This window comes from Orcinus orca, chromosome 2 (genome assembly GCF_937001465.1).
Source record: "Orcinus orca chromosome 2, mOrcOrc1.1, whole genome shotgun sequence".
Lineage (NCBI taxonomy): Eukaryota > Metazoa > Chordata > Mammalia > Artiodactyla > Delphinidae > Orcinus > Orcinus orca.
In genome coordinates this window covers 81,723,901-81,747,307 of record NC_064560.1, presented here as the reverse complement: position 1 = coordinate 81,747,307, position 23,407 = coordinate 81,723,901, and the positions used below count along the sequence as shown (strand labels likewise).

The window sequence follows — 23,407 nt, the reverse complement described above, 5'->3', positions numbered from 1 at the left end:
CCGGGGCGCTCCGCAGCTGGGAGCCGGGTGCCCGCCCTCTCCCCGCCGTGGGGCGGAGTCGCCACGCTTGGGGTCCGTTCCCCTCCTCCCAGGCTCCCGCCCCGTCCCCGCCGGGTGGGTTGCGGGGCGCGGCGCCTTGAGGCCGGGCGGCGGGTCCGGCGGCCGTCGGAAGCTGCCCGCCGAGGGGCTGACGAGGGCCGCGGGCGCGGGGCTCCGGCGGCCGCTGATGGGAGGCGGCCTCCGGGAGAGCAAGCGACGGCGCCGCAGCCACCATGGGGAACAAGCAGACCATCTTCACCGAAGAGCAGCTGGACAACTACCAGGTGAGCGCGCCGCCCGGCCCCCGAAGCGGCGCCCCTCGGCTCCTCCCTTCTTTTTCCCGTCGCTTGCCGAGGCCTCCCGACAGCCGTTTCCCCGGGTTCAAACCTTGCTTCTGCTTTCAGCTCGACGCTTGACCTTGGGCTGGTGACTTCTCCGAGCCTCAGTTTACCTACCCGAGGAATGAGAGCGCTTTCCACTTAAAAGATTCTCGCAGGCGTCCCTCTTTCCAGCTTCCCCCCTCCTCTCTCTCTCATTCAGACTTCTTGCTCTTGGCCCCAGGCTGGACCCGAACCCTTCCCCGACTACTCCTCCCATCGCCCACCTTGGCGCAGAGATGGAGTCCTTAAAAGTAGGCTGGAGGGAGGACCCTCCCACCCCCACTACCCCCGAAAACCTGGGAAGCAGCCCAGGAGAGTGAGTCTTTGTAAAGTAGAAATTAGCTGTTAGCTGGGTAGGGAGTGAAGTGCATCAGCACCCCAATGCCATTCTAGGTTGGGGTCTCTCCGTATGGCCCCAGTATGGAAATAATTGGAGCAAGAAGGCAAGCGAGGTACCAGTCTTACATGGTCACCTCTCCAAGCTTCCTAAGTCCCCCAGCAGCCACCCCCTTAGACCCTCCTGAGTTCCTCTGCCTCCAGAGCCCGGGAGCTGTCCAGATCAGATCCCAACGCCCTCCCACTCATGTACAAACTTTTCTGTGGTTGCAGGATGGAGGAGCCCAGCTTCCTGGCTTGCCCAGAGCCCTGGCCAGCCTGCCCAGGCCCCTTCCCTGCCCTGAGCACTGCAGCTGCCCCAGAACTATCCGCGTTCCCTTGACACACCGGGCTCTTTCCTCCCTCTCTTTGCCCGTGCTCGGGGATGCCGCTCCCGGGTCTCCAAATGATTTCACTTACCCTGCCAGGCCCAACTCTGATGCTTCATTCCTGACTCTGCCAGGCAGAGGGGGCTGGACTGTGTTGTGGCCTGTGTGGAGTGTGGTTGGGGGAGATGAACACCAGCAGGGTCTCCACAGCTGCCTGTTGCCTTCGTGAATATTTATTTTGGCATCGAGCTTGAAGTGTGGGTCCTCTGATGTGGGCACAAGTAAAATAAAGGCCCTTTTCCTCCTGGAAGTGCTGGTTGTCAGTAACACTGCTTTCTCAGGGCCTCACGTGGAGGCGCCTTCTGTGTACCCAGCACTATAATGGGAGGCTCTCTATGCATCAACTCATTTGATCATCACAGGGAGGTGGGTTATTTAGCCCCATTTTACAGTAGAGTAAACAAAGGCTGAGGAGGCCTTCGGTACCCTGCACAGTGAAGGTTCACACAAGAATTTGAATTGTGAATCCAAGACTCACTCCCTTCGTTGCGGCTGGGGGCTGTGTGTGCTCTATGTCCTCAAGGCCCTCACTGTCTGCAGAGACGGCCCCTCGCCTCCAGTGCGAGGCAGGCGGTGAGTGTGCTCTAGGGGAGGGCACTAGGGGGCAGTGGGAGACCTGGAGGGAAGGGGGTCTTTGCTTCGACTGGTAGGTTCAGAAATAATGCAGCGCTTGCAGACCCTTGAAAGGTCAGTAGGATTTTGCCCATCAGAGCCCCGAAGGAGGCATTCCAGGCAGAGGGGACAGCTTGGGTAAAGACTTGGAGGTGGGTACAGGCAGGCAGGTAGACCATGCTCAGAAGAGTAGCCTCGTGGGCATGGGGAGCCTGGGTTCCCACTCAGTCCAGCCTGGCGTTGAGTTACCATTCGGAGTCAGGCCCAGTACTGGGTTCTGATCCTTTGCCAGAGGCTGGGCCTGGTGGGAGAAACGAGAGCTGTGAAACCTGAGAGCCCCACGTCTCCCTCCCTGAGACTCTCCAGCTGGCCAGGGCCAGCGAAGGCCAAGCTGGGGGTGACCTCGAGTAACAGCCACCCCCTCCCCCAACTGATCTCCAGGGTTTCCTGCCCTCTTCCCCAGTCCCCAGGTGCCAGTGATTCCCAAAGTTCAGATTTCTTCCCAGACCAATTCTCTGCCTTCCAGATCCAGCCCCTAGACCCCTCAAACAACCAAGAGCTCATCGCCTTCCCCAGGACCCTCCACTGCTCTTTGCTCTACTATGGCCTATGTTTTCAGTCAAGGACAGGTCCTGTAACTCTCATCCTCTTTGGGGGCTCACCTGGGGATCCCATCCTCGATCTCCATAGCCAGGGCCCTGGGTGAGGCCTCTCAGTGTCGTGTAACTGAAAATGTAACTGCTGCCTCCCCACCCCACCCGTTTCTGCACCCTCCAGCCACCCGCGTGCTGCTACCACAGTCTCTCAGTTTCTCACTCCATCCCCTTCTCACTCCTTCCCATTTTCTTTCGACAGACACAATGTGCATCACCAATGTAAAACAATTTTTTCTTTAAAAAGAATCTCTGGACCAAGAGTTGCATCGTATGTGTATTAACTAATCCCCCACTGCGGTGGGAGACCCTAGGGAGTTGTCCATATATAGGTCATGAACACCTTGGAGCAGAAGTACAGGGTCAAAGATGTGAAGGATCTTTCTAAAACATGGGTGTGACCCTCTCCTCTCCCTGGAATTCCACAGTGTCTTGGGATAATAGCCTGAGCGGGGTGCAGAGCAGACCTCACCCTGGCCTGGTCTGAGCTCAGCCAGCCTCCAGCCTCATTTTTAGTCCCTCCCCTGGCACCCCAAGTTCCAGGCACACTGAAGGGCTTCTAGCCAAGCATGGCCTCACCTCTGGCCTTGTTCTCCTGGCGCCCTCCCCTCACTTCTTCATCAGCGCCGTCTGGCCTATCTTTCTGTCCATGGCAGGCCTCACCTCTTTTGGACAGGCTCCCTGATGCCCTCCCCCAATCCTTCTTTTGGCCACAGAATGGTTTATACCCAGTCATCACTGTCTGTTTCCCCTCCATCCCACTTCCTGTGTGTCCCCTGCTCAGGCACAGAAGAGGCAGTGGAGAATGTTGTCTGAATGAATGAATACTTTTTAAAGCACGGCTCTAAGGAGGGGAAAGAACTCCAGGGGTTCTGAAGTCCTGGGTTCAAGTCATGGCTGGGCCATAGATGCTGTAGGCCCCTTCTGGGTCTCAGTGTCCCCACCTCTAAAATGGGAATGATCACTAGCCCTGCTGTGCTCATGTCACAGGGCTCTTGCAGGGATCAGCTGAGCTGTGTGATGGTCCGCTGGGCGGTGCTGAGGCTTGAGCTGGCAGAGCTGGATGGAGAGTCCACTCCAGCTGGGACTGGCTATGGCTCGGCTCAGGACCACTGGCACAGGCAGACCAGGCATGTGGGAGATGGGGGGCAGGGAGGCTACCTGGACAAAGTACCCTTTAGTTGAGCTTTGGAGCATGGAAAGGATTTGGACAAGCTGGACAAGGTGGGGAAGGCACTCCAGGTGGGAGAACAGGATGAATATAAGCTTAGAGGAGGAACTGTAGCCTTAACTGGCATAACATCGGAGCTTCTATTATAAAAGCCCAGCCTGCCCTGTCTTCTGCTGCCAGAGTCCTGAGGGCTCATCTCTCCTGGGCTAGGCCCCCTCCCTCCCTCCCACCCCTCATAACCCTAACTTGAGCTGGAACTCTTCCCTGAAGACCTATCCCTGTGAACTCTCAGGGGCCAAGCAGTGACCGGACATTTGTTCTCAGTGGAGTAAAGGGAAGAGTTCCTGCAGACCTATGGCTGTAGCTCCCTGGGCAGCTGAGTAGACGGAGGGGGGCAGGGTTTTTGTTTGGTGTCTTCAGGGTGGGAACAGACACAGAGCTGCGGGCTCTGAAGGGATGCCTTTGGGACATGGGGTACTGGGTGGAGCTGTTGCACAAAACGGGGTAAGCTGTGGCCTATAGGCTTCCTGCATCTTATCTCATTTGCTCCTCTCACTGCCCCTTTCCAAGAGGCAGTATCCCCATCTTACGGATGCAGAAACTGAGGTTCCAACAGGAGACTGAACTTGCCTAAGGGTCCAAAGCAAGACGAGAATTTGCGTCTGACTACTAAACCTTTTCCTCTGCCACGCTGCCAGGCTACTCAGAGCCCTGAGAAGCTTTTTTTTGTTTTGTTTGTTTGTTTGTTTTCTGTCTTTATTTTTGCATTACGCGGGCCTCTCACCTTGTGGCCTCTCCCGTTGCGGAGCACAGGCTCCGGACACGCAGGCTCAGCAACCATGGCTCACGGGCCCAGCCACTCCGCGGCATGTGGGATCCTCCCAGACCGGGGCACGAACCCGTGTCCCCTGTATCGGCAGGTGGACTCTCAACCACTGCGCCACCAGGGAGGCCCCCCTGAGAAGCTTTTAAGGCATCTGCCATGTTCCTCCCCTATGAGCTGCCTCCCTGGGATGAGTTCCAGGGAAGTAAGTCAGCAGAAGAACAAGCAAAACATCAGTCGACGAGGTTCATGGTAGCTTTATTGGTAATGTTGAACACCTAGAAATGGCTGTGGCTAAATGTTCAGAAAGATGAGAAAGTTTAGGTTAAGCAGGGCCAGTGCCTGCAGTGAGATATTCCCCAGCCAGTGAAATAATGTTAACTGCTGTGGAAGGTTTATATGGAAAAGTCTGGCCATTCATTCCACCAGTCTCTATTGAGCATGCACCGTGTACCAGATATGGGAATACACAGTGGAAGCAGGACGTGGAGTGGTTGCTGTACGACGGTGCTGAGTGGACTGTGGCTCTGTTTCCACTCAGTGGGCAGTGGTCAAGAAGCACATAGGGGGCTTCCCTGGTGGCGCAGTGGTTAAGAATCTGCCTGCCAATGCAGGGGACACGGGTTCAAGCCCTGACCCAGGAAGATCCCACATGCTACGGAGCAACGAAGCCCGTGCGCCACAACTACTGAGCCTGTGCTCTAGAGCTCGTGTCCCACAACTAGTGAGTCCACGTGCCACAACTACTGAAGCCCATGCACCTAGAGCCCGTGCTTTGCAACAAGAGAAGCCACTGCAGTGAGAAGCCCGCGCACCACAACAAAGAGTAGCCCCCACTTGCCGCAACCAAAGAAAGCCCATGCGCAGCAACGAAGACCCAATGCAACCAAAAATAAAATTAATTAATTAATTAAAAAAAAAAAGAAGCCCATAGGCCTGAGTTCCAGCCCAGCCCAGATCTGCGTGTGCAATTTAGGGCAAGCTGTTCAACTTTGTTGAACCTCGGTTTTCCCATCTATAAAATGGGGAGGTAATGCCTGCCCCACCCGTGCCCCCCGTCCCCGCCCATAGGCTAGTGATGAGGATTAAACAAAATTGGATATTCAGAGCCCCCACGGACTAGCCATGGTAATTATGGACTGGTTGTGGTGTGGTTCTCAGGCTGGGCTGCACATTGCAATCACCTGATGGCTCTGAAAACTGCTGATGCCTGGATCCACCCTCAGGGATTCTGATGTAATTGATCTGGGGTCCATTGGTGGTGATGGGAGGGGACACAGGGAGTTTAAACAGCTCCCCAGGTGATTCTGCTCTAGAGCAGAGGCCCTCACACTTCAGCAAGCATCAGCATCTCTAGAAGGACTTTTTAAAATGCAGATTGCGGGGCCTCATCCCCAGAGTTTCTGATTGTACTTCTGGAGAGAAGCCTGAGAATCTAAAGTTCCACTAAGTCCCCAGGTGATGGTGATGCTGCTGGTCCAGGAACCACACCTTGAGGACCATTGATGTGGACAGATGTAAGTAGTTGTGGTAAGGGGCTGGAGTCATGTGAGAAGCTTTCACATTTAATGCCAATAAAACCCTCAGGTCAGGACCCAGATACTTCCTTTCCACCCCAGGGGATAGGAGAGAGGAGAGAAGAGAGGGGAGGGGGAAGAGGATAGGCCAGGGGGAAAGAGAGCAGAAGCCAGGACCTCTCCCCATCCCGTTATGCCGACACCCCCACCATGCTGGTTGGACGTGCTCTGGCCCTTCTCACTGGCAGCTTTAGGCTGTAGAACCAGCTGTGGGACTGAGAGAGGTCTGTGCCTGGAAGGCCCAGCTGGGCGGCCTTTGCTGCCTGCTCCAGGTTTCTGGGGTCTGCTGAGAAATCAGCCCACACGGTCTTCAGCCTGTCTGAGTCTTAGGCCTGTGGGGCATGGAGTTCTTTGCCCATTCTGGGTGGGGAGGGGGCACTGCTTCCCCAGCCTGAGCCTCTCCTGGCCCCTACAGAGGAGCTATCACCGAAAGCAAAGTCTAGCCCCCCAGGAGAAGCCCCTATGTTTCCAAGAAGGGCCAGACTATGCGGGTCCTTAGTCTAACTCCCGCCGAGCAGCAGGTGGCTCAGGACAGACTTGTGGGGCTAACTGGGGCCTGGAAATTGCCACCAACTCTCCCCTCTTTGGCTCTCCTTCAGGTGCCCACTGGAAACCCTAGATATGCATCCTGTGGGCCTGCTTTCTTGGGTCCTCCTCAATGTGCAGTGCAATTGCCCCGGGGCCAGGGGCTCCAGGTCTCATCCAGTGTGAGCCGGGCTGTCTGCAAGCCTGTACCGTGGCCATTAGTCCCTCGTCGGAGCCAGCTCTGGTCAGCATACCGCCCCAGGAGGCCCCACCAGCTCTGGGCTCCCTCACGCTTCAACAACAGGCCAAGGTGGAGGGGCCAAATGGCAGGGGAGAAGCACAAAAGCCCTTTACGGTTGGGCATTTTATGAAGTGCTGGGTCCTTTTCACCCCCATACTTCCCACAAGGCCTGGCATAGTAGCATCATCACCAGGCAGGCGGAGCTGTGGACAGAGGCGTGACTGTAGGAGGTGGGTTATCCAGACCAAGGCAGAATCCCCAAGATGAGTTTATAATCTGGGTGAACTCAGGATCCGAGTGCTGCCCCAGCCCTGAGTCATGCCTACCTGGGGGTCCCCAGCAGCCTCCACCCTGGCCTCTGTGCAGATGCTGCCGGTTCCTTCCTGCCCACCTTCCTCCTCCCCCTCTCCTCCTCGGCCCCTTCTTTCCCCACACCCCAGCCTCTTCACTGCCTTCTCTAACCTCATCTATTCCTGTGGCTTCAGATACCAGTTAGATGCTTCACCCTGCCCCATCCCCAGTCTGTGTGCCTGGAACTCTCAGCCTCTGACCACGGGGCTTCTGCCTGCGACCACTCAGGACACACCACCCATGACGCCACGAGGCACCATTCTTAGGGCCTGCAGCATGGACTGTGCCCCCTGCCTCTGGGCAATGCGGTGACCCTGTCAGTCCTCACTCCTGTCTTGTCTCCCAAGTTGTCTCCCACCCACTTCCCCCGGGTGTCCCACAGGGTATCTCCTGGCCCCTCGAATCAATCGCATCCACCTCTGACCTCTCCATCTGCCTCCCAAATGCCCTCCCCTACGCATGCCCCCCAGCCCCCCACGCCACACACTCACTTCCCTGGCTCAGGTCAAAAGCTTCAGAAGGCAGCTTCTGGACCCACTAGACTGCTCCCCGCAATGGGCTGGGGCAGGGAGGGGTGGTAGTGACTCTGCTGCCCCCAGTCCAGGGCTGGCTGTTCCTGTGTGGCTCTGAGGGAGGAAGGACAACCAACTAAATGTGCGTTTTCCTTCCACAGGACTGCACCTTCTTCAATAAGAAGGACATCCTCAAGTAAGTGTGGCTCTTATTCGACCCTCTGGAGCTGGGGCAGGGGCAGGGGTGGGGCCGGGGACCCTGGGGGCCGAGGCAGGGGGGTGGGGGGGTGCTGCACCAGCTGAGGACTAGCTTTTCCACCCCAATCGGCAGCCGAGCGCAGGCTGCTGTGGGAACTCGAGACGTCCCACCCCCCGGCTCACATCCTTCTGCCAAGAATTGAACGTCTGCTTACTGCATGCCAGGCTCCGTGGTGGGCGGTTTCAGGAACATTCTCATTTAATCCTCACTGTGCCCTTGTAACAGGAGAATCCTTTTATCCTCACTTTACAGGTGGGGCTTAGCAACTTGGCCAAAGTCACCCAGCCAGGGACTGAAGACCTGGCCTCTGACTCCAGGGTCCTCGTTATTTCATTGCACCCTGGGACCTGTCAGACTAAGGGGGGGACCCTGTCTGTTAGACTAGGGATCCCTAAGAGCCTTCTGGCTCTGATGTCCTGCCACTCCTGGGAGGTCCTAAAGGCAGGGGCATGCCAGGCAATGCCACCACCGCCCCTGAGCTGTCCACCAGGGGTCTCTTCCCTTTCTTTGGGGGTGGGGTGGGCCTAGACAGGAGAAATGAAGGGGGTTGGCAGACTCAGAGCCCCAGGACCAGATGGTGGGCAGGACTCACAGAATGCCAGGAAACCTGGCCCCACAGGCCTTGCCAGGCCCCCCTCTCTGGGCTATCAGGTGGCACTAAAAGCCAGCAAGGTCTCAGGATCACTTTCCCTGGAGGTCGATAGGCAGGCTGGGGCTAGAGCCTGTTACACTTCCCAAGGGAGCTGTGGTCTGTCACTGCCATGACCAGTCTGCTCAGATGGTGTCCCTCGGTCCTTCCTTTCTGCCCAGGCTGCTTTTCCAGCCTGTCCCCTGGGTGGGCAGGGATGCCCACTCCTACCACCTTGGAGAAGCAGGGTGGGGGGCAAAGCCCCCAGGCCTTGGCATCAGCAGACCTGGGCTCTACTTCCCAGCTCTGACCTTGGACAAGCTTTGAGCCTCGCTGAGCCTCTGTTTCTTTTATAAAACGGGGATAATGATACCTCCCCCGTTGCCGAGAGGCAGGAACGCCAGAGTGTGGTGTTTGATAAATTGCATTTGGTCTGTAGCTTGAGTGAGGTGTGGGGTGCACTTCCCATTTGGACAGATGGTCCTCAGAACTGTAATAACACAGCGGTCACCCTGGCATTCCCGTGGCACCTCTTACCTTTCAGAGTTCTTGGTCCAAATCCTCGTTTAAGCCTCACCACATTTGTCCTCTGTAACAGGGAGCTCCCGCCATCCTGACTTCCCACCTTTGTAGACGCCGGGCCCAGACTGCTTGTCCTGGGAGGCCCGCTACCATTTCTGTTCTGGCAGCAAAAGCTCGTCCCCAGGCCTTGGCACTGGCTGCCCCACTGCCTTTCTCATCTTCCCGCTGCATTCCTGCATGTCCTTCAAGACCCACTCCAGAGTCATCTACTCTGTGAGCCCCCAACTCCCTGTCCCCCAGCTCTCACACAGCCTCTTTTGCAGCCTTTTTGGGGGGCTCTGTGGGCTCATGGCTCAGATGCCCAGCTCCCCCCCGGACTTGTAGTCAGGCAGGACACAGGCTCCCCATGCCTGGCACTGGGCACGGCACCAGTAAGCGCTTGAAGAGTGTGTGGGTGAAGGATGGGTAGGGTTGGCCAAGGGGAGAACATTGCAGGCTAGGAGCAGCGGGGTCAAGGGCACAGACCTGCTTCACCCTGCCCCATCCCCAGTTGCCCGTGGGGGAGGAGAGTGGTTCAGAGGCCAGGCCAGGAATTGGATTCAACCTGAGGGGCCTTTGAGGGTGACCCTGGTCTCTTGGCAAATGATCCGCCCCGGGCAGGTGGGTGGTCTGAGCAGGGGTAGGGGGTCTCCTGGCTCCCCACAGCCCTGGCCTGCCCAGCTCTGCATCCTTCAATGCTGGCCTCTGTAGTTCAACCCGGGCCCGGAGTCCACAAAGCGGGGAAAGGACCCCTTCTGGCAGCTGGACATGCTTTCTGAGTCCCCCGCTGCCTGCTCTGGTTCCTTCAGGCCCCACCTCTGTGTTAACACTCACTGGGGACCAGACCTGGGGCGTTTTCTGCAGAGTGGTCATGTGGGGAGGGGGAGGGGGTAAAGCCCCACTGGAAGCAGGGGCCCTGGGATCTGGTCCCCACTGTGTAGCACCTGCCATGTCTCAGTTGCCACCTCTGCAGTACGGATGACAGTGCCCCCTGGGGCTGTTTTTCCACAGACTCCAATGGCTGGGAGGGCAGGGGTGACAGTGTTGTTCAGCACAGGCTGCTTGGAGTTTTGTTGCCCACCCGTCCACCCTCAGGAAGGGTTGTGAGGCCAGGCAGCGTGTGGGATTACATGTCCCTGGGGGACCAGGCGTGGCCTCGGTGGCTCGATTCCAGTTTCAGCCCCCTCGATTTTCTCCAACCTTCTCTCTGGGCCCCAGCAAGAGCCAGTGTGACTGATCACCCCTACCAGGCGAGCCCTCTCCACGCTGTTCACATCTCAGGTCCAGGCGGGACGACCGAGGCCCTGAGCCCAGAGAGGGCCAGGAGCGAGGACCCGGCCGGCAACACAGAGCAGGTCAATGGCAGAGCCAGGCCCGAGGCCCAGGGCCCTCCTCCCAGGGGCCTTCCAGCGCTGTTACCCCACCCCCACCTGGATGGTTTTCTGGGTGGGCTGCACCCTGAGAACTGACCAGATGGTGAGGAGGAAACGTGAGCAGCAGGTTCTTCTTTGCAGCTTGGGGCCCAGCTCTCTGGTAGCCTTGGGTCAATGATACTGAGTCACAGATACCCGTCTGGGCAGTTTTCCCCTCCCCTCCCCTCCCCCGCTCCCCTCCTTCCTCTGTACTCACATACACACACACAAACCCGGGTGGATCCAGTTGCTCCCCAGGGCACAGCTCTTCCAGCCCGACGCTGAGCCTGAGTGGGCAGCCCCCCCGTTCAGCCACCTTCTTTGCTATAGGTAACTCCCCTGCCCCCAGTTAGCCTATGCTCCTAAGCACGAGGCCCAGCTAGCACCCCGGGGTGTTTGCCTATTTGTTACTTTATCATCTATTTTATTTTCTCAACCATTTAAAAACTCTGTATAATCTATTTTAATTACTTTTAATTTTTTATTTCACCTGTGATACATGATGACTGTAGAAAAATTAGAAAATAAAGCCAGTCAAAAGAGAACAAAAATTGTCTGTAATCCTGCCACCCAGAAATAATGGCTATTAATCTTTCGGTATTTTTAACCTCTGGGTAAATAATGTTTAACTATTTTCCCTTTGTGTGTGTTTATCGGAAATTTGGATCAGGTTGTTCTGTAATATGCTTTAAATTGCTTTTCCTTAGGCAACTTGTAAAAATAGATAAGATAAAAAAAAGATCTCACCACCTTTTCATTTGGTTGGACATTTAGATTTTCAGCTTTTCACCATTATAATTAGCACTGCAGTGCACATCCTTGGGACACCATGACCTATAGCCCACATGTCTGGGATTATTTCCTTAGGATACATTTCTAACAGAGATTTCTGGACCAAAAGCCATGGACATTTTTAAGGCTTTTGATTTTTATTGCTAGATTGCCCTCCAGCAGCCATGCATGAGTCTCCATTTCCCTGCTTCCTCAATCACACTGGCTGTTACATCTCTTTTGTCTTCTGTCCCCAAATCATTTATTGACTTTCCCAAGGGTCTCAAACTCAGCTGTTTGTGGGGGCCAACATGCACTGCAAATAAATGAAGCCGTGTAACCCGACGGGAATGTTTTAGGACAAGGATCTGCAGAAATTGCTGTTCCTGAGCCCCAACTGGTTGTGGCCTTGGGGAAATCCAGGTTTTTCATGTAAAATTGTTTAATTTGTAAATGTTGGCAGCTAAGTTTTAAATCATTATTTTACATGAAAGCTAGACATGAATGTGGACCACCAACCAGTCTGTGACTTCCAGAAGAATCCATCTTCTCCCCACTGATTTCAAATACTGTTTGTCTTGGACTAATTCTCATTTATATTTGGGTCTGCCTCTTCTACACCAATGTCTATTCCATGTGGTTTTACTTATAATAGCTTTAAACTATGTTTTAACATCTGACGGGACAAACATCTCCCCGGTGACTCTTTTTTCAGGGTTTTTCCCCAACTCTCCAATGTTTATTCTTCCAAACAAACTTTTGAATCAGGTTGGCAAGATCTCAAATAAATCTTTTGCAGATTTCAATTAAGAGTGTATTCATTTTACAGGAAAATGAAGAGAAGGTTGCCATCATTACAGTAGTAAGCCTTTCCAATCAGGAAAGTTATCTAACTCCCTAAATATTTTACATCCTTTGGTAAAGCTTCATGGTTTTCTTTGTGCACATTTCATATTTATTTTATACTTAGTTGTTTGGGGGTTTTTGGAGGCGGATTTTGTATTGTGAATTAGATCTTCTATTATATAATATTTTTGAATAGGTGAATGCTGGTAGAAAAACTATTGTGTAGAAGAGCTACTGAGCTCTTTCTCATTCAAATATATATATATTTTTTTACTAACTTTTTTTTTTTGGCTGTGCTGCGCAGCATGTGGTATCCTAGTTCCCCAACCAGGGATCGAACCTGTGCCCCCTGCAGTGGAAGCACAGAGTCCAAACCACTGGACTGCCAGGGAAGTCCTCATTCAAATAGTTTTTAAACTGATTATTTTTGGTTTTCCAGCAAATAATAATTTGCATCCTCCTTTCCAATATTTAGATATACTCTTTTATTTTTCTGACTAATTACATTGACTGGCACTCACAGGGGAAATGTTATATAATGATGGTGACGGTAGGAGTCTCACTTTTATGGGAATGTCTGTAGTACTTTTATCATTTAAGTATAATGTTAGGTGTTGATTTCAGGTAGAGAGCATCCTTTTGTTTATGTTTGAATAAGGATTTTAAGTTTTTTGTTGAAAAAATTAATATATACCTTAAAAATACTTTTTATTTTTATTAATAAATACTCTAAAAACTCAGTTCAGAAGTAGGTAAAGTAATAAGTGAAAGTTGGCCTTCTCTTATCACTCCTCTCCACTCCTGCCTCACAGAGACCATCAGTGTAAACCCGTGGTGTACACTTTTCAGATGTTTTTCTGTGTACATACAACCATATGGTCATAAGTGCAGCTATCAAGTTGATCAAAATATTTTTTGCTGCCTATTAATGTGATTTATAGTCACAGATTCCCAAACATTGATCCACCCATGCATTCCTGGAGTAAATCCTACTTGGTCCCAATGATTTACTCTTTAAAATGCTGTTGGACCTGAAATGACTAATATGTTATTTTATAAGATTTTTGCATCTGTATGTGTAAGTACCATTGGTCCATTTTGGATGCTACCTACTAGGTTCTGGTAGCAGGGTTCTTATTAACTTCCTAAAATAAACTGGGAGGCTTTCACTTTTTTGCCCCATGCTCTGGAACAGTTCAAGTAGCATAGGTATTGTTTCTGCCCCTGGAACTTATGATAGGACTAATATGTACATCTTCGTGAATTCAGTAGTGCCCTTTAAGGGAGGAGGGGTACAGGAATGCAGTTCTGTGACAGTTTTTGGAGTTTTTCCCAAAGTGATTCATCTTTCCAAATTCTCCTTGAGTTTTCCTTAAAAAACAAATTCCAATATCACTATAGGCATAGAGTCAGAACACATCTCTGTCCCAGGGCAGAAGCTGGCCTTCGTACCCCAGAAGACACCTCTTCAATTCCACTAATACCCACAGGCCTTCTCCCAAATCCTCGTCCCTTGCAGGGAGGCCCTGACATGGCAGGCAAAACGCTAATAGCTACCAGTTGAGGCCAGGTGGTTTTAAATACTAACGCCATCCTTTTTAATCCTCACAAGTGTGAGGAGGGTAGGACAATCCGCATTTAACTGATAGGGAAATCTGTTCTCCAGTGGGTTAACCCACTTGCCCAAGGCCACGCAGCTAGTGAGAGGTGTAGGCAGGGCTCCAACCTCAGTCTGACTCACGTCCCTGCTGCAGCCACCCCACAAAACTTTGAAGGTGTAAGCCAACCCTCAAACACCCCAACATCACATCCCAAATGTCAAGGTCAAGGGGGAAACGTAACCGTTGCAAATACTATGGTCCTGGCAAAAGCGCAGGAAACCAGATGCATAAAGTGTGATATATAGTCCAGGTTCCATGTTTGGGGACAATATAAAAAAAGGGCAAATTTTTCCTCAATGCCAAAAGTAAGAGCAAAGAAAGCCCTCGGATGCCCCCTCATGGAGGGTCCCAGCTTGATCCTGTCACTCTGTTATCCGTTGCCCCCCCTTTGACCCAAAGGACAGGGTTTGGGTTTTCCCCTCCAGGTCTGTGTTTCCAAGCCTTGGACCTTCCTTGTGATTTCAGGCCCTTTTATAGGAGCATGTGAGTGGCCAAGTGTGCTCATGGCATTTGCTTTGCGTTTACTGTACAGGTGCTCTGAACCAGGTGCTGATGTGCTGGCCTGGGTGGCCTGACTTACAGGGAGGGCCTGGACCTGCCGCTGTTGGCTCTGGAAGCTGGGGCAGACGCTTAACCCCTTAGCCTCAGCTTCCTCACCGGAAAAACAGGGGTGGGGGTGCTAATAGCTGCCTCTCGGGGTGATTAGGGATTAAATTGAGTAAAGCAGTGCACACGGGGTTAACCCAAAGCCCAGCACAGAGTGAGCATTTGCTAAACAGTGGCTGACATTTTGTGTGTGAGCTGGGCAAGCAGTGACCTGCTCCACTGGAGAGGGCTGGGCAGCAGGGTGACAAGAGTTGGGTGGACCCTGATGGGGGATTAGGTGGCTATGCTGAAGGGCCTACTGAGGATGGGCCTAGGAGCATGTCACTGGGCCAGGCCACTTAGAAGAAGACCAGGGTTGATCCAGCTTTGGGGGTAGCAGGGAAGGTGGGCCCCGGAGATATGGGATCACCCGTCCATCCAGGCCCCAACAGCCCTGGGCCTCACCACAGCCCCCCGTCAATACCCCTGACACCTGTCCCCCTGTCTGGCAGCACTTCCTGGACACAATTTCATCTGAACCTAATTTGTACCTGCCTGGGGTTAGGAGGGGAGGGCTGTTCTTCGGGATATCAGGGACCTGGACAACAGGACACAGGGCCGCAGAGGAATAATGGAGGAGGGGCTTCCAACTGAGACAGGGTCAGGATGTCTCACACCCTGGAGGGTCCACGCAGCATGTAGGTGGGCTTGTGTCCCAGGGCCCCCCGAGCAAGGTGGGAGGGTGAGAGGGAGCTGGGGACCTGACGCGTCAGCGAGGAGGGCCAGGCCCAGGGCAGTGGGCTCCATCCCGACCACCCCCAGCTGGAGAGAGGTTGTGGATGGCCGTTCTCAGGGGCTTCACAGGATGTGAGGGCTTCCGGAAGCTCTTCCAGAGACCCAACCCTCAGGGCCTAGCCTGGGGGCAGGGGTAGCAAACTGGGCCAGGACTTCAGCGAGGTCAGTGGTGGGGAGCGGCAGGGGCGGCATGGGGAGGAGGGGTTAAGAGCCTCTGCTCTGGATTTCCGGTTTCGGGTTCCAGCCGTGGTCCCTGAGACTTCCTAGTTGTGTGGTGTTAGACAAGTCACTCTTTTAACCTCTTCAGGCCTCAGTTTGCTGAGCTGTAAGAGGTGACATGCCTGGCGCATAGAAGACTCTTAAGAGAGTCCAAAGAGGAAAAAAATAAGATCAGATGGGCAAGCCCTTGCAGGTGGGGGGATGGGCAGTGGCAGCAGTGGCCGTGGTGTTGGTGGTCATGGGAATGGCCAGGACGCAATCTAGTCATCAGCATAGGGGTCTGGGCAGAACTTGCCTCCCTTACAAATCCCCCATCCTGTGGGCAGAGCAGATGGTCTCCCCAGGCCCCTGGCCAAAGTGGGTCTCCAGCGTGAGGGGCCAGGGTGCAGGCAGGGTGGCGCTGAGCCTCTGAGGGCCCGGGGACTGCATCCCCTCCAGCACTCTTTCTCTGCTTCCCTCGCAGGCTCCACGCGCGCTTCTATGAGCTGGCTCCCAACATCGTCCCGATGGACTACAGGAAGAGCCCCATCGTCCACGTGCCCATGAGCGTCATCATCCAGATGCCGGAGCTCCGGGTACGTGAGAGGCTGCTGCTCGGCAGAGCCGGGGGGATCAGCTAGAGAAGGCCGGGCAGGGGGGCTGGGAGTGCGGGGAATATGCCCCTCTGGATGGGCAGGGCAGCAGGGGCACCCAGACCTGAGTTGAACCCCAGCTGTGCCTCAGTTTCCTCATCTGCACCCTGTGGATAAATGAGCTACGTGTGTCAGTAAATGAGCTTACTCGGTAAGGGTGCCGTGATTGGTGCTGCCCTGTAGTCTGCAGGGCTGTGGACCTGTGCTCACCTGCTTGCCCCTGTGTTCAGTGGCCCGTCTGCTGTCCTTGGCAGATCTTGTTTGTATCTTCTTTTTAAGGTAATTTTTTTAGCCTCGTCCTCGCATGGCTGTTGTCTCTCACAGCACGGTCATGCACAGCATCTCCTCTCAGACTTCAACGTGCCCAGGAGTCACCTAGGGATCTTGTCAAAATGCCGATTCAGGTTCAATAGGTCTGGGGTCCAAGATCCTGTTTTTCTAGCAGGCTCCCAGGTGAGGCTGATGCTGCTAGCCCTCAAACCATATATATCCTTTGACATAAGAGTTTCATTTCCCGAGTTCCTTACACACAAAATACACTCCAACGGTAAGAAAGCATTTGGGTTTTTAGGGCACATTGCCGTGGGTCTTTGCAAAGAGCCCCTTGCCAGACCTCAGGTGTGTGACTCTGGCGTCAGGGTGTCCACTTGGGGTCCACGTGGCATCCACTTGGGGCCTGTATCCTGGTCATGACCTCAGTCCTGGGGGACAGTGAGCCAGAGGCTCAGCCCTGACAAGCGTCCAGCCTGGCCTAGAGAGGGGCTTGATTCCAGGTTCAGAGGATCACTAGAGGGTGTGAAGCACTTCGGCAGGAACCATGGGATCGTCTCTCAGCCCCCTGTGCTGGCCTGGGCTAGGCACAGAATGGAGTGGTCCAGTGCTGGCCCAGCTGGGGTGGAGGGCTCCAGGAGAGGTGGGCCCTGAGGGAGTTGGGATCAGAGGAAGGAGTCATTGGTATAATTCCCCACCTACCTGTGGGCTGGTCCCGGCCCAGTTCTCCCACCTCTGGGGCCCCACTTCTGCCCCCTGTGATCTTGGTCTGAGCTGAGAGCTGCCCAGGCCCTGGGCTCTTGTAATAGGGAAGAACCTTTTGTATTCTATTCCAAGTTACTCACTAAAGGGATGTTTCCTCTAAGCTTAAATTATACATAATGGCCCATCTCTGGGAACCCTACCTCCCAGGTAATGAGCGTTAAGCTAAAATACCTCTGTTTAGCTCACAGGAAACATCCTGACCAGGCCCACCTGTGAATGACTACAGGGAGGAAGAAATTAACACCTCCCCTCCAGAGGCTGATGGGAAACAGGAAGTGTTTGACTTTACTCCCTCCCCTTTTAGTATAAAAGAAGCCTGAATTCTAACTCAGGCAAGGTGGTTCTTTGGGGGCAGGAGCCCACCATCTTCTCGGTTAGCTGGCTTTCCAAATAACATCACTATTCCTTGCCCAAACAACTCGTTTCTCTACGTTTTGGCCTCTCGTGTGGTGAGCAGTATGAACGTGGACTCAGTAACATTGTCTTCCCTTGCATGTCAAGGCAGGAGCCTCCATGAACTCCCTGGGCAATGGGACTAATCCCTGCTCCTGCCTCAGAAGAGGTGATGCCTCCAGTGGGCACACCTTGGTTCTGCTGAGCCCTCCGTGCTGATCTGAACAATATAACAAGACATGATGCTTGCAGAGCTCTCACTGGTGCCAGGCTTCATACCAACACCTTACATACTTTAACTTATTCAACCATCTCCCAACCCAATTAAGTAGGTGCAATTATTATCCCCATTTTACAGATGGGGAAACTGAGGCCCAGGGGGATTTAGGTCACTCGTTCAAGGTCACATAGGCCATAGCTGTTGGGCTCTGGGTTCCTCCCAGTGAACCGTCACCTATGGTGACTGCTGTGGTTTTCTTCAGGAGAATCCCTTCAAGGAAAGGATTGTGGAGTCTTTTTCTGAGGATGGCGACGGGAACCTCACCTTCAACGACTTTGTCGACATGTTTTCTGTGCTCTGTGAGTCGGCTCCCCGCGACCTCAAGGCAAACTACGCCTTCAAGATCTACGGTAACGAGGGCCTGGAGGAGGGGCTGTGATGCTGCGTGAGGGTGGTGGCATTCCATAGGCCATCTAGTTACTGCTGGTTCCCGCCGTGGGGACGCTGGGGACACCAAGAACACTCTGAAGAGTGCATGTCCAGCACAGTGGCCAGTGGGTACAACTAGTGCATAAGGGACATCTGCAGGGTCCTGAGAGCAGAGGAGGGAGGGACCCACTCCACCTGGGGCGGGCGGTTAGCATGAGGAGAATTCACACGTGGATTTCAGCATGGCCTCGGAGGACAAGAGGAGATTTGCCAACAGGAGAATGGGGGTGGGCATACCTGGTAGAGGGAGCACCACAAAGCACAGGGCGTGGTGAGAAGGTGGGGAGACGAATGTGGTGAGATGAGGGCGGTGTGATTCTGGAGAGGTCACTGGGGCTGGGCTGTGAGGAGCCAGCCAAGGAGTTTGGGGGCCACTGCAGGGTTTCAGGTGAGGCCAGGAAGCCCTGTGTTCTAGAAAGATCACTCGGCATCCTGGAGGAGCTAGAGTGGCAGACGCCAGGGTTCTGGAGAGGAGGCCTCTGCTAGGTGGTGAGGCTGGGCTGAGAGGTAGGCTCCTAGGTACCCCCTCCCACCTCTGTAATTGCTGCCAGGGGTAGGGTGGCCTCATTTCACCCCAGCCCAGCCCAGGACCCACTGTCCCACTGGCCACCAGAGGGCGCCGAGTACCTGCGAAGCTTTTGGTTTCTCCTGTGGCGATAGGAGAGAACTTCACGCTGCAGAGCTCGTAAGCTCTGAGCCTGACAGCAGCTGGGACTGGTGTCAAACCCTCAGACAGTGCTCGGATGGAAACTTTGAGGCCCAGGGAAGGTCCGTCCTGGACCAGAGGAGCCACAGACAAACCTCCTGTGCCCAGCATCTTTCATCAGCCAGGGGATCCCAAGGCAATGGGGCCCATTGGGCTGTTTTTTCATTTTGTAGTTGTCACGTTTATTTCAGGGGACTTTGGTCTACATATATCTCTGCACCCACATTGTGTTTGCACGTCAGAGGCATGGTACCCGCCTTGTCTACCCTTAACAAATTACGCCCGCAAGGTTCAAGTAAAAAACTTCTCGAATTCCAACCATCATCCCCCTAATGTTGGACCCCATGGCGTTGCTTCTGGGGAGGCTGTAGTCTGCCAGAGAGGGGAAGTGCAGGGCACACAGCCAAGCAGGTGTGGGGACAAGTGAAGGGAGAACCAGGGCTCCCCTACCACCCTGGACTGGCAGGTGGAATGGAGAAAGGCAACTGGGACCTGGAGTTTGGTGCTGGGGGGAACTGGGGCCTGACCTCTAGCAAGGATCACCCACTTCCTTGACCTTAGTTTCCCTGAAGAATGAATGGAGTCTGCTGGACAGATAAATGGGAAGGGCGCTCCAGACAGAAGAAATAGCACTTGCGAAGATCTGATAGTTGGGTTGAAAGGCAGTCAGAAGGGTGTTCGAGTTCCCTGTGATGAGCCTGTGTGTGGCTCGGCCCTCTGAACATCTTGCTGAGCTGTGGACAGTGGTAGTGCCTTTTGCCGAGCAGAATCAAACCATGTTCCCTGCTCTTTGTGCACAAAAGGCAACCACAGGGCCTCTCTCTGGGGGGGCTTCTGAGCCTTCTGACCTCCATGTCTGGCTCGGGACCAGAGGCAACGTGGTGCAGTTTAGAAAACACGGGTCTTAGCGTCGAACAGGCCCCGGTCAGCATCCCAGCTTCCCCTCCAACGGCCATCTGAATCAACAGACCTCGATTCAGTCACTCGGCCTTGCCAGGCCTTGGTTCCCTTAGCTTTAGAGGGAACACAGGGTCCACCATGGGACAAGGCCAGGAGAGCCGTTTAGCCTGGGCCCAGAGTTCCCAGGAGGCCTCAGATCTGGACGTTCGAAGTGTCTCAGGCCGAGGCTGGGCTCGCCGTCATGGCGGGGGTTTGTGCAGATTGTGAATGTGGATTTGTTGAATGTGGTGTCAAGAGGTGCCTCGTGAGTGAGACCCCCTGGTCCCTGTCGGCTGAGGGCAAGGATCCAGTGTCCCCAGAGTGTGCACAGAGGGGCCAGGGAGGTATCTGGTGTGACCAGCTCAGAGGAGAGTGGCCTGAGCGTCCCTGACCCCACCCCACAGACTTCAACACCGACAACTTCATCTGCAAGGAGGACCTGGAGCTGACGCTGGCCCGGCTCACCAAGTCGGAGCTGGATGAGGACGAGGTGGTGCTCGTGTGCGACAAGGTCATTGAGGAGGCCGATCTGGACGGCGACGGCAAGCTGGGCTTCTCCGACTTCGAGGACATGATCGCCAAGGCCCCCGACTTCCTCAGGTGCCCTCCCAAGGGGCTGGCATGGGCAGGGCAGGCCTGAATGGGGGCCGCAGCCAGGAGACCCCTTGGGGCTGAGGCACTGTCACTGCTCCCGAGAGCAGTGGTCCTGGCAGGCTCTGTGTGGGCCGGGAGGCAGGTCACGTTCCAGGCCGAGCTGCCCTCAGTGTGTGACTGGGAAGTCCTCTGTCCCCAGCAGGGCCAGTCTCTGGTGAAGGATAGAGACTGGGGGCCCTTTGGTTATGTCGGGGATTGGATGCCCTGGGCACAGCTGGTCCTCCAGGCCTTCCTGCACTCCTCTGCACCCTCCTGGAGGAACTGTCCAGGGTTGGGTGCAGGGCCTGGTTGGCTTTCTGCTGAGGACCTTTACCCACCCAGTCCAGAGCCTCTCAGCCCCTCTTGCTCTTTCTCTTTCCAGCACTTTCCACGTCCGGATCTGAGGACAGCGCCGAGGTTACAGGGGCCAGAAGCCGACCACCCACCTCTGCTGCCTACACGAGTGTGACCTCCAGGCTCCTCAGGAGAGGAGCTGCGGCCTCTGGGGTTTACACCCACGCACATTTCCTTGGCCCTTTCAGCAAAAAATCCTTAACCAGGGAAGGGGGGATGTGAGGGGCAGGGCCTTTCCCAGTCCCCCTGTGGTCCCTCCACAGGTCTTCCTTCTATCCCCCCAACCTTCCCCACACCCTGGTCCTCTCCCCATCAGAAATGGCCCTACTGGGAGGGGAAGACAGAACCCCTAATAGGGCAGGGGTGCTGACTTGTCCAAGTGCTGGGCAGGCACCCTGGTTGCCCAGGGCAAAGTGAAAAAAAAAAGGACAAGGTTTAACGAGCTATGCAATCTTTCTCCAAAACCCACAGCTGGGCTACACCCGACCCCGCCTGTTCCTTCTCCCCTGACCCTTGCCAATGTGAAGCTGTGTGAACAGTGGGTCCAAGGGCTCTTGTCCCTGTCTCTGTCCAGGACCTGAACACCACCCCATCTGCCTTCCCCAGTGATGTGGAATCCTCACTGGTGTGTGCTGTCCACAGATTTGTGAACTCCTCGTACAGTAAAACACTTTCATGTCCCCGTGTTCTCTGTGTCTGCCAAGGTTAGGAAATATTCACTGGTCCCTTTTCTCCTTGAAATTCCACCATTAGCAATTCACGTCGCTAAGCATTGCCTTCCCACTTTAGGCACCAACTTTTATTTCAGTGCTTAGGTCCTTGAGGGGAAGACACCTCTGTGCCCCAAATCTTGGAGTGAGCACCGTGAAGAGATGTTGGGTGAAAACCGTTTCCATTTCCCTCATAGTGATAGTCATTCCGGTGAGGATTTATGGAGTGTGAACCATGTATCAGGTACAGGGTGACCAGATCACATGGGGCTGGCCAGCAAGCGCCCACTGGCTGGCTCCCAACACTGCCCAGCAGCGCCCAGGCTGACCCAGGCGGCCAGCCAGGCGTGGGCCTGTCTTAGGAGGGGTGACCAGCTGTACAGCCTTGAGCAGGCTGCTCATTTACTCTCAGTCCCTACAACCCTCCTGGGAGGTAGGGACTCTTAGAGCCCCGTTTCTCAGAGCGAGACGCTGCATAGCCAAGAGGCCACTGTGGGTAGGTTTTCCCCACAAATGTGAACTGAGCCAACTCTGCCCAGGGAGGGGGCCCGAGGTGGGCTGCGGTGTTCTCTCTGGGGAGGGTTAGTTGCCTGGGGGCAGTGGGCAGGGGGCAGCAGCCCAATTGCTCACCCTTATGGAGGTGGGGACACATGGGTATGAGGGGGAGTGGGATCCCAAGGGAAGGGGACAGAGGAGCCAGGCTGGCCTGAGGGAATGGCTGTAGTGAGAGGCCTGAGGGCCCCATGTGTAGAGCTGATGCCTGGGCAAGGCCTAAGGGCCACCAGGTGGGGTCTGGGTCTCATGGGAGGGGTCTGAGAGCCACCCCTAAAGGCCAAGGCTGGCTGGAGGCAGAGGGCAGATGAGGGTGACCTGGTCAGATAGGGACGCCAGCAAGTACCCACTGGCTGGCTCCAGAAACGGACCAGCAATGCCCAGGCTGACCGACTGGCAGGTGGCTGCTCCTCTCCGGGTCTCCATCTCCCCGATCTGCAGCAAAAAGGGTCACACCGGGTCTGCCCAGCTGGCATTATGAGGCTGGGATGAAGGTGGGGGCACAGAGGGGCTGAGGGGATGGTCCCTGGGAGCCCAGGTGCCCCAGGGTCAGAACCATCACCTCCGAGGACGGGGCTTTGCTGCTACTTCCCTGGTTTCTTGCCCCAACCCCCCTGGGGCAGGAGCAGGGATGTGGCCCTGGGCCTTCCCTCCTTTCTGCTGATGGGGCCACAAGGAGGGGGACTGGTTGGTCTCAAGAGCAACTGAATGACATCACTCAGGAAAATGCCAGCGCTGCCACAGGACCTGCCCCACGCTCAGTAAGTGCTCAGTGGTGGGAGGTCAGCACGGTCAATCCGTCCAGGCCCAGCCTGCTCATCTTGGAAATGCGGGTGACCTTTGGCCAGCCCCCACTCCTCTCGGGCCTTGATTTCCTCTGGATGGGTGGGAGGCACTGGGGAAGCAGAGCACAGCCCTGAGCTGCAGGCAGCTGGAAGGTCCCCTCCCATCCTGTCCCCTAGGCTGTCTCGGAGCCTTGTTCCACAGCAGGCTGGTTCGATCTGAGGGTGCAAGGGGTACCTTCAAGCAAGCTGAGAGCTTCCCAGTAAGCCCTGGCATAGCCCAGATACCGGGAAACCCGCTGGTGAGCTTCAGAAAGCCAGGCCTCCTCAGGATTTGTGCTTCTTGTCTGTGAAGAAGAGCCTCCGGAGCTTGTCAGGCTGCAAGGAGGGAGAAGATGCTAGAGCCTGGGTCCCTGAACAGGGAGGGGAGAGCCAGGCTCAGAGCATCCCTTGGCAGCAACTGGGGGCTGGGACTCAAGGCTGGAGAAAGGCCAGGTTGGAATATTGATAGTTGTTCCACCACCCCTCTCAGTGCCAGAAATTCCACTCCAGTCCTCTGGTTTGGATGAAGGATTCG

General features: G+C 54.9%; 1 protein-coding gene across 2 annotated transcripts; it reads left to right on the top strand.

Annotated features, from left to right (window-relative positions):
- Positions 1-39: 39 nt before the first annotated feature.
- CIB2 (calcium and integrin binding family member 2) lies at positions 40-21,466 on the top strand. 2 transcript variants are annotated; one of them, XM_004285273.4, is made up of 6 exons: positions 45-323; positions 7,810-7,844; positions 15,849-15,960; positions 17,928-18,075; positions 20,204-20,399; positions 20,815-21,466. In XM_004285273.4, the coding sequence occupies exons 1-6, from the start codon at positions 273-275 to the stop codon at positions 20,834-20,836; spliced, it is 564 nt and encodes a 187-aa protein (XP_004285321.1). In that variant the 5' UTR covers positions 45-272; the 3' UTR covers positions 20,837-21,466. The 2 variants fall into 2 exon arrangements, with proteins under 2 accessions (XP_033271574.1, XP_004285321.1); XM_033415683.2 differs by having other exon boundaries at positions 40-323; positions 20,204-21,466.
- Positions 21,467-23,407: the final 1,941 nt, after the last annotated feature.